At 45.3% G+C, this 11,197-nt stretch overlaps 2 protein-coding genes across 2 annotated transcripts in view; one reads left to right on the forward strand and one right to left on the reverse strand.

Moving 5' to 3' along the window:
• LOC109462481 (negative elongation factor A-like) overlaps positions 1–3,356 on the reverse strand; it is an 11,356-nt gene extending 8,000 nt beyond the window's left edge. Inside the window, exons 1-2 of the mRNA XM_019759040.1 lie at positions 3,139–3,356; positions 1,166–1,768 (exon numbers count right to left, since the gene is read on the reverse strand). Coding sequence (XP_019614599.1) covers positions 1,166–1,768; positions 3,139–3,343 — 808 coding nt within the window. The 5' untranslated portion in view covers positions 3,344–3,356. The remainder of the gene's footprint in view (positions 1–1,165; positions 1,769–3,138) is intronic.
• Positions 3,357–6,612: 3,256 nt separating this feature from the next.
• The window catches only part of LOC109462452 (feline leukemia virus subgroup C receptor-related protein 1-like), a 20,695-nt gene continuing 16,110 nt past the window's right edge, over positions 6,613–11,197 (forward strand). The window contains exon 1 of the mRNA XM_019759008.1: positions 6,613–6,931. Coding sequence (XP_019614567.1) covers positions 6,699–6,931 — 233 coding nt within the window. The 5' untranslated portion in view covers positions 6,613–6,698. The remainder of the gene's footprint in view (positions 6,932–11,197) is intronic.

Raw genomic sequence — 11,197 nt, forward strand, 5'->3', positions numbered from 1 at the left:
AAAGTGCATTTCAGAAGTGTAAAATGCAATAGCTTCTCCTACGGATTTTGTATTTCCCCAAAACAAGTACAATATATATATACTCATTAATTAAAGTGATATATACTCACTAATTAAATGTAACAGTGAAAGATTTGCCAATATATTGGTATTGAAATAAAGAGCACATTTTAGTATCAAAGACACACAGTTCACCTGTCAATTTGGTCATTTTCCGGGGGGTACGTTTATTCCGGAGGGTATGTTTATTAGACTTTGACGATTTGTCCGGGGGTATGTTTATTCCGGGGGGTATGTTTATTAGGGACATGAGAGTAAATGACAACCAGTGATTTTGTATGTTTTAAATTATGTGAATGGTTTCATTGTCCCAGAATAGATTAACTGAATATGTTGAGTGTATGTATCTTTGATGTCAAGTTAATGTTTCCATGCAATATTTCTGTATTTCTTTTTTTTTCAAGCAAGTACAAAATAAAGTACAACTAAAGCAAAAGAACAACAAATTATTGAACTAACACATGTACATATAAAAGGGGTTTATCTTTGCAAATGTATGTATTCATATGTTTCAGAATAAAGACATCACTGTTGGTACTCAAAGCATGTGTCCCTTTTTTTTGGGGGGGGGGCAACTAACCGGCTGTTTCTCTATAGTGGTCACCTGGCCATAGAGGTCAAATTTGGCCAGTCCCTTGAGTGACCACTATAGGCAGGTTTGACTGTATATCAAAAGGAAAACCATAACTTCACAAAATTTGTCAATCAAAAAGTGAGAAATAGTGTCTCAGGGGGTTATGAGTTTTAAATTTTTTCTTCTCAATGTGCGACTTGCGCCACAAAAGTTGCCCTTCTGTACCTGACCCCTATGCTGTGAAAAAATCCTGGTGAGAACACTGTACATGTAACATTGAAAATTACCTGCACCATTCAGACCTTAAGATTAGCATGCATGGATCATACAACTGTTCAGAATCCACTGCCATTATTTCCCTTACACTTATATGTGGCAACAGTGATATAAGTATAGTTGTCATGACATGATCATGTGTGCATAAATATTACATGTAAATTACAAATTGTAATGTACTTTTCCAGGGCCCTATAATGCAGTGCTACAAGCAAACAAACAAACAAAAAAAAAACAAAAAAAAAACAAGCAAACCTCCCAATGGCTGCTCCTCAATTTCCAGGAACTTGGCCCCTCGCTCTCCCTTCCGGGAAGCCGTCATGGCGGCCAGGCGAGCGACACTGCGCCCTCCCGTAGCCGAGCTGCCGTGAAACCCGCTGTGACTGCTCGCCGTGAACGACTTTGGGATCCCTCTCAGTGGCGTGGTGGTGTCGATCCGCCGTCCGACGGAGAGCGTACGCGCCTTTCCCGGAATCGGGGTGCTGGGGATCCCCTTCTTCTGCTGCGCGGCGGCCTCGCTGGATTTCTGTAGGAGTTCCGCGCGCAGCGTCGCAGACTTCGGTTTCCTCTTCAACGCGAAGTGTTTGACGGGAGGAGGCTGCTGACCGAGCATGGCGTTCAGGGCCGTTCTGTTCAAGTACTTACATTCGAGCGGCAGCAGGGAGGAGGTGTCCACCTCGGACACGGGGCCGCGCAGGTTCTCCACCGTGTCTCCGTACACGGACTGGCTGTCCTCCAGGTGGGTGTTGAGGGTGCCGGATTTGGGGTAGGACCGCACGACGTCAGCGATCATCCGCACCCAGGCATCGTCATCCTGCAGGGCCTGCGAAATAACGTGTTCCACGGAAGCAGAGGATTCTGGGGGGGAATAGAAGGCAAAGAAAGTTGAACAGAAATTGTCTTCTGAAATAAAGAGAAATTATTAATAACAAATTGTGACAAAGTGAACAACCCAAGTTATTGATTAGGCAATATGAATGTCTTGGTCTGAATGAAAGACTGATTTTGACAAGTGAAAGTTTTAAACCAACACTTGTTTCCACTTGTCAGATAAATCCTTACTTACTTTATTATATACATGTACATATGTTACATACTTTGGCTGTGTTGCTTTTAGTTCTTCCACTTCACTCTAGATCTTTGTCTTCCTCATATTATGTTGTGTTGAAAAGACAAAACTAGCTGACAACGGCTAGTCTGACTCTAAGGAGGTCTAACTTTAAGGAGAAAGTCTCATAAAGCCATGTTGATTTGATCATATGGATGCCATCCGCATGTGCATGAATTTTCGCCCTCCGCCCCCCCCCCCAAAAAAAAAGGGCTCAACCATACTGTAAATCGTACAAAACAGTTGCAAAATGAGCAAATATATACTGTAGGTTGGAAAAAAAACACTGGAAAACGATACCAATGTTGCAGAATGCCAAAAATTAATTAAACGAAAAACATGAAAATGTAAAGAAATTATTAGGAGATTACTAGTATTCGCCAAACCATACTCTGTGTCATTTGTTCAACCTTGTTCAACCATGTAGATTTCATAATGAAAGCAATTTGTTTTTTATTCGCACGCTCGCATCAGTTTTGGGGTTCCCAGAGGATGTCATCCATGAGGGCCTGCAAGAGGGGGTAGTGATTACGAATTACGCAAAATTTTCGCCGCCTATTACGAATTACGTTAAAGTCTCAGAGCTGATTACGACTTTACGATTTGCGGCTAATGTACTATTACGAATTACGTTAATTTTTGCGGAGGCTGCCTACGAATTACGAAGTCTAAAACGGTCAGATTACGCCTTACGAAAAAGGGCTTGCAGGCCCTCATCCATGTAGTCAAAATATCAACAATCATGGCCTATCTTATACAGTACTGGACAAAATCCCGCAAGGGACATCACGTCCAGGTGCCCGCCTCAGTGTGGCCGGTGGTGGTGGTGCAACCGTGCTCAATAACTTAACAAAACTTGTGCAATCGAAAATATAACAAGGAAAATGATGTGTTGGCCACACTAAGTATACATAATATTTATGTCTGGAATATATAATGGGAATCCAATGCTGAGAAAGGAGGGCGTTACTTTTGTATATTCGCCATTTGTTGTCCTTGTTTTACGTCTATTGGTACGCTAAACGTGGTGTCCTGCTGCAGTGTTCCGCTATCAACTATGAAATTATTGCCTATACAAAGAAACTATCTTGACCGCGACTCGACACACACACACATGTACCTTGCAGTTGTCGTCTGGGCAGGTGTACCAGTGCCAGGAGCAGCTTGAGTTTGACGGGAACCTGCAGCTCCAGGAAACACTGCCGGGTGTTGTACAGCGTGTCGGGCGTCAGCAGGCTGGTGACGGAGGTGGGAGCCCACAGATCGTCCGAGGCGCCCAGCTTGTTGTGCAGCCAAAGTGCCGTGTCTCGGACAGACGTCGCCATCTTAGATATTCTATGTGTAGAGCCGAAGAGAAAGTAGCACGCGATTCGCCCCCTTTCGAATGCAGCACTTTCGAATGATAAAGAAAGTTAGTAGCTGATTCGTTTATTTCTCCTGATCCGATTCGCATTACGCATTATGGTGCTTGCAAGAACGTCACCTAGCGGAACACAGCTTGCTTGCATCACAAGCAAAATAGACCAACCTCCCACAGCCGCTATCGGTACCAATATCTCGATATTTTTCAAAAGATCTCAACATTTTTTAAAACATCATGAGATTTGATTTTTCAAAACATGTCGAAATTTTTTTCAAACGATCTCGACATTTTAAGACCATCTCGAGATGACCTCGCGTCCTGTCGATGACATCATCAAGCAAATATCAATTGGAAATGAAAAAGATACACCAAATGCATGAAGAATATATACTATATCCATATTCACATCTATATCATATGTTAATGTGTATATACATGTTCAATTACTGTATTTTGGGCCGGGTTATCGATAGATTCGTCTAAACGGGAACGTGCCAATAGTTTACGTTAAATGCGGTTTGCAAATGGCGCGTGTTGAGGTTGGAGTGCATTTCGAAGTTGAACTCTGGTGTTGATTAACTAAGCTTTCCCAACCTTGACTTGTGATTAACCATTAACCATATAAACGAAGTCGCCGACATCTAAGAGCGAAGGTCACTCAAAAAAAGATGTCGACCGATCGGACACAAGGGGTCACCTCCGAGTCGGTCCCGACCGGCTTGTCCCCGCCAACACCCGGGGAGGACTCGCCAGGCAGCCCGAGGACTAAGCTGTACTTGCGCCGGTGGTTTATGCTGGTCCTATTCGCTGAGCAACGCCTTTCAATGGATTCAATACAGTGTCATCAACAACGTTATCACCAGGTTAACTACCCTATCCTACATTTAGTCAAAATATTATTTGTATTGTCACTATTACTGATGCCATCTGTGTTAGGCGGTCTCAAAGTAGATGATAGGCCAATATTCTGACAGTTTTGAGAACTTTTGACTGTGACAGAATGCCTGGAAACAGCCTGGGGTTTATGGCACAACCGAGGCATGGCCGGCGTCTATCCCGAGTCACTATGTATACTATGGGAGGGGTAAGAGATGTCACACCCTCCACATGTCGTTCTGTTGTTGGCGGTTAATAGTAGTCTCTACCAGGCTTCAGGAGCGGCTGGAAAGAGTAGAAATCGGCCAAATAGAGAGATAGCATGCCAGGGGAGTTGGTCTGCTGGAGAGAACAGTTTGCCGCTCCCGCAGTCCAACTCCCTTGGCATGCCATCTCTCTGTTTGGCCGATTTCTACTCTTTTTTCGACCGCCTCCCGAAGCCTGGTAGAGGCTAGGTTAATCAGACAGACGGCCTCTATGGCTGCTCTTGCCAAAGTATACGCCGATGCCAACCAAGAAAGAAGAATTCGAAGAAACTCATCCTTGGCCATAGGAGGAATAACATGGTGTCCAGTACGTCTGTCGTCGCCAAGTTGTGGCGGGTTCAGTCTTCGGGGCCACAGGAGCTCTTCCCCGCCCGACTCAGCTAGGTTCCCCGGTAGGTTTTGGATCCGTCCTCCAGTGACGTTTTGTACTGAGTGCGCCTTGTACATGTCGTGATTAACCATTTGAAACAACTAGGAGCGATTCTGTATCTGTACCGGTATGACCGCCTTCGGCGTAACACACCAGATTAGTATTAAACAGGAAAACCCCTGACTCCCTGCAGGACGTCGGAGATCGAACCCGGGCAGCCAGCTCACGACACCAGCGCGCTAACGACTACTCCAAAAGGTCCCGACCCTTTGGAATGGATAAGTTAGCGGTGGCGCTTGAACCCCACTGTTCAAGACTATATGTATACTCCCCCTTTTCTTTCAACATTCGTCCTGGAATCTCCGAGTTCGACATCCCTGTGCGGCACACGCCACCACACACAGGGCGGTGTGGGAACCAGTGCAGTGTAACGTTTCTGTCTTTCGGCCAATCTATTAAAAAAGCTGCCAATGTTGTAGCTCAAACAAAGTAGAAGATGAAGTCCACTTTGTCGTTGATTGTAGTTTATATAGTAATGATAGAAATGATCTTTTTAGATATATAACAAATACGTTCCCTTACTTCCAGTTCCAATACTTGACTAATATTGAAAAATTCATCTTTCTTATGCGCTTTGATCATCCTGTATTAAACAAACCCATTTCAAATTATATTTTGGACATCACTAAGAAACGAGAAGAAGCTGAGCCCTTGTATTAGTGTAGTTTTAGAGCTATTTGTACTACAAACATGTATATTACCTTTTCATCTGTTCACCTGTACTTAGCCCGATAGGGCATGAATGTACAATAAAGGTTATTACTAATTAAAACGTTCGTGTCTATCGCAACACTCCAACCTAAATTCCTACAAGTTACCGTTTCACAAAGACTGTTACAGATACTCCTATTTCCCTCAGACTGTCAGGGATTGGAAATCACTTCCCAGCAGGTCATAACAGAAATCTCAGAGCCTGACAACTTCAAGGAAGCCGTACTACTGCACCTGACGAAACAATAAGCGTGCAGCGCACTTCCCCCTGTACGTCTTTACCCCATGGACTTTAAAGACTCCATGCCTCAACAAAGGTAGCCTCCTTCGCAGTCTTGATGGGCGTCGGCGTTATTTTTTTCAATGAGCGACGCAACAATGTTGGAGCGCGAATCCTTCTCTCCGCGGCAAAAACTCCCTCGGCAGCAAATCGTCCCTCGCGGCGGCATATTACTCGCGTCGCTCATAGAAAAAAAACAACGCCGACCCCCAACAAGACTGCGAAGGAGGCTACAACAAAGGGGTGTTGCACCGTAACTTTTCAAGATCAAGATCTCTAACCGCTAAGTTATTACTACTCGAGAGATAGAAGACACAAAGCCCGTCGATTATTACGACTGTATGATTGACTGTTCAACAGAGAAACTACTACCGTATATAAATTGTCTAGGTACAACTGATATATACACTAGTACAAGTCTTTAGCTTTTACGGATATGGATACGAGTCTTATATCGGATAGGAACTACATACAATCTATAGCGGAACCAACTAATGTGTGTGTTCACTAACCTGGGTCCTCAGGTCTCGGCTGAATTCGAAGCAAGCGGGCTAACTAATTATTCCTGCTAGCTGCTGTCACCAGCTATTACTATTGGCTAATGTTAATTAGCATGTAAATGAGCTAAGAATCTGAACTGGTTAGTCAGCACTACGTCATAGGTCAAAACATCACAGACTGACAGGCCTGTTACACATTAACCATATGTAAATAAAGTCGTAGACCTCTAGGTGCGAAGGTTACTCAAAACAACATGTCGACCGATTCGACACAAGGAGAAGAAAAAACAGGCGGGATCACCTCCGAGTCGGCCCCGACCGATCCGACCGGCTCGTCGCCGCCAACACCCGGGGAGGACTCGCCAGGCAGCCCGAGGACTAAGCTGTACTTGCGTCGGTGGTTTATGCTGCTCCTATTTTCTTCCTACTCGCTGAGCAACGCCTTTCAATGGATCCACTACAGCGTCATCAGCAACATTGTCGTCAGGTAAACTACGGGATCCTACATTAGTTACACAGGAAAATATCATTTGTGTTGTCATTATTGACAATGGCAATGAGCGTAGCTCGAAATCTGCAATATGAAGTATCCCTCTATATTGTACATGGTTCAATTTACATTTTGCGTAAAATCTTAACTTACCACAATCAGCTGTTGACAAATTATGAAAAAAAATGTTTGCATATGCATATCTGTAAGTCTCCTTCTCAGCATTTTCCCAACATATGTTCAGGGTCACAACGTGAGTTATAAGAATGCCACAAAAAGGAATATGTTAGATGTTGGTAGATGTGTGCTACGTTGGTTAGTTAAGGTTAGGTTGGTAGGGCCAGGGAAGAATCAGAAGAGGGCCGGATGCAGCGGTATGTATTAAACCTGTCACTTCGGCAGTTTGCCCGGGCAAGGGCATTATACTGTCCTTGGCCTGGGTAGTTTGGTTCTGAGAAGTGGGACCGTGTGAGGGGCTAGAAATCAAATGTTAGAGTCGAGATCTATCTGGTGTGCTCGACTGATCCTTAGAGCATTGCTACTGGTCCCCTCAGCCAATAGGGAGCCTGTATTTCTAGTGATTATATCCACTTAGAGCACTGCTAGGTCCCCTCAGCCAATAGGGAGCCTGTTTTTCTTGTGATTATATACACTTAGAGCACTGCTTGGTCCCCTCAGGCAATAGGGAGCCTGGATTTTTAGTGATTATATGTCCACATAGTAGCCTTTGTAATCGTGTTCTATGTACTACTTGGTCTCCCAAGTACGCACCCGGGGGACTACAACAGGGTACAATATTTTCTGACAGGTTGACTGTGACAGACGGCCTAGAACAGCCTGGGATTTATGGCACAACCGTGGCATGGTGCCCAGTCTCATAATCTCGAGTCATGCACTTGGGAGGGGTAAGAGATGTCACACCCTCCACATGTCGTTCTGGTGTCGCCGAATAACATTAGACAGACGGCCTCCATGGCTCACAGCTCCTGCCAAAATATGATCCGATGTACATGTCACCTCAGAAAGTAGAAGGAACTCACCTTTGGCAACAGGAGGAATAGCATGGTATATCCAGTCTGTCGTAGCCAGATTGCTAGGCCCATAGCACACTACCTGGACCCAAAGTTATCTAGTGTGCAGGGATACATGTACTTTGGGTCCAGTCACGGTGCTGTCGGTCTGGCATCCAGGCTAAGTCTATCGTGGTTGTGGCAGGTTCTCTTCGGGGCTACAGGAGCTCTTCCCCGCCCGACTCGGCTAGGTTCCCCGCCTGGTGGGTTTTGCACAACAGGATCCGTAATTGGTGGGGCTAATCAATGACGTTTTGCACAACTCCTACATGCGCAATGCTACGGAGTAGATATACATGTAGTTGATTTAAGAATTAATACCAATATTTAAATCGTAATGTCTTTAACACTAAGGAGGACATAATGAGTTCATCTAGAGGACAAGGTTGCCTCAACTTCAAGGACATTCAGGACATGAGGGAGGAATGCTAGAGTTGCACGTAGGCCTACCTTGGGTTACCTGAGGTAAACACAACCATATATGGAAATAGTCCTTTCTTCCAGGTCAGTTGACAGAGATTTAGAGACAATACCAAGTTCAACAAGGGTTCCGAGACTTCATACCTGCATGAAATCTGGACTTGATATGTAAATGTAAATTTCTTCTTTAATTATGCAAATGACCTCTGCATTACCATAATATATGCATCGTGCTGTTAACTTTTAAATAACTTACAGATGTCCCAAGTATGACATTCCTATCATTCATCATTAAGAAATCATAGAATTTTCGCATTAATTATGCAAATTAGGTCCTCATTTGCATAATAAGTATCTGTTGATGTTCTGCCTGCCATAGGTTACATACATTACATGTATGAAAGTAGTATAATGTAAAACACAGTAATTATAGAATTTCCTTATTAATTATGCCAATAAAGTCCTCATTTGAATAACTTGCATTAAATTATGTACATCTCTCTCTCTCAGCTACCTACACACCAAAAATGATGATAATATATTGTTCCTATTTGGACTTATTGGCTTTTAAAGATTTCGCCAGAAAGTGCCCTGCAGTTCCAGAACAAGCTGCTAGGGGGACTTAACTCACACCACTTATTCCTGACAGGAAAAGCAATCTGTCACCAAAACATCAAGACCATAGCATGTTCAGGACAAAAGATACAAAAACCGGAAGTTCTGCTGCAGTATGTTACAGTATTTACGTTATGTACAGTACGTTATGTACAGTATTTACAGGTTCATTGTACCGGGGAAATTTCTGTTGCTTTTCGACGAGCAGAACAGTGGACCACGGCTTAACGTCCCGTCCTAGAGACTGCGACCCTTTCCAGTAGTGTGCATGTTGGGGTGAGCGACAACAGCTGCTGGGATCGAACCCCTATAACTAACCTTTTCTCACTGCTTAATTATTGGATCAATCCGCCAATGACGTCATCACACCCCATATAAGGGGCTGATAGCCCATTCACTCTGTGCATTTACTGGAAACATCCCTCCGGACCGGTTGGAGTTGCAGCGTCGTGGAGGTCTACCGGCCGACCAGCACGACAGCGTTTCGACAAGGAAGGAAGCACGGAGCGGAGACCGGAGTGCCTGGGGGAGAACTGCAAGGATTCTCGCTGACCAGTTTGGTCAAGGTTTGGCTAGTGTAGACGGTAGTGAGAGTCCAGAATTTTCGGCGTGTTTTTTGTGGCGCCACGGTTAGCGGGTAGGGCAGGCGCGCCTTCTAGAGTGAGTTCGGTTTTCATAGAGGGAGAGTTTGGTTTTGGCTGTCAGTGTGTTGTTTTTTGTTTTTCTTTTTCGCACTTCAAGCTTAATAGAGGTTTTGGGGTGTAGAATTTTGCGGGTTTTTTGGACGCGTGAGTTTTCGTTTTGGAATTTTCCGTTAGCGGGCGGTACACGTGGTCCTCCACACCTGGGTCATTTGCATTTGAATGGTGGAGGCATTTTTTCTTTTGTCTGCTAGTTTTGGGGTGGTGATTGTTTTAGCAGGGATTGGATACCTGAGTGGGGTCTCAGGCCTTGCTGGTTCGCCGCTTGGTCCTTTGGCTGTACGGGGCATCTCTTCCCGCTATGGTGGGGACTCCCTCGGGTGGGTAGTGTAAGTTTTGCAGTGGGATTGGCGTCTTTTATGAATTGACATTGTTTGCACATGTAGATATGACGCCACGAGCACCAAGACTACCTACCGCGGGCCAGTGCAGGATGCCGGGCAGCAGGGAGTGAGACCGGCGGCTCCTCAACAGCAGGGTATCCGTCCTCCAGCCCCGTACTCAGCAGTGTGCGACAACCGCAGCAGCAGGTTCCGCCGCCGCCAGTGATAAATTCACAGCAGCAGTTTTAAGTGGTATCCGCAGGATCTTGGTGGGTTTTTTCCATGTGGGGTTTCACACGTGGGCATTTGCATTTGAATGGTCTGAGGAATCCGTGTAATTTTGTTGTTTTCGTAGGGTGGTTTAGATTGTTTTGGTGAGCTCCCTCGGGAGGGTATTTTAAGTAATTTGCGGTACGCTTCAGGTCTGAAGTTTTGTTTTGTTCTGTGCCTATTCAGTGATAGTGACTACAAAACTACCCACCGAGGACATGCAGAAGTAGACACCAGACGATAGGTGGACAACGACGACATGGACCGCAACTAACAACGATGCAGTTCCCGCCTCTACAGCGAGCTCCTCTACCGCAACAACATCAGCAAGACATTCGGCACCTAGCTCTACAACATCTGCAGAGCGCACAGCAACCGGCTCTACAGCACTAGCAGCCAACCGACTCCGCGACATCGGCAGAGCGGAAGGCAGCCGGGAGTTTTATGTTTGTTTCGTATTTTTCAGTATCTCCGACAGAGCGCTGTGCCAGCATTTCGTCTTCGCGGACACCTTTGGCAGGACAACCAGAACTTCAGCATTTACGTCGTGCATGTCGTGTTCGTCACTGTTCTCACTGAGGTGTTCTTTGGTACACTTCGGTGGGAGCAGTGAGCGGTAGACACGTATGGAGGGCGGTGTGATCTTTTCGTCGTCATGTTGTGTTCGTCACTGTTCTCTCTGAGGTGTTCTTTGGTACACTTCGGTGGGAGCAGTGAGCGGTAAGCACACATGGCGGGCGGTGTGATCTTTTCGTCGTCATGTTGTGTTCGTCACTGTTCTCTCTGAGGTGTTCTTTGGTGCACTTCGGCGGGAGCAGTGAGCGGTAGACACACATGGCGGGCGGTGTGATCTTTTCGTCGTCA

This window comes from Branchiostoma belcheri, unplaced genomic scaffold, assembly GCF_001625305.1.
Source record: "Branchiostoma belcheri isolate BF01 breed outbred unplaced genomic scaffold, Haploidv18h27 scaffold117, whole genome shotgun sequence".
NCBI classification, from domain to species: Eukaryota; Metazoa; Chordata; class Leptocardii; order Amphioxiformes; family Branchiostomatidae; genus Branchiostoma; species Branchiostoma belcheri.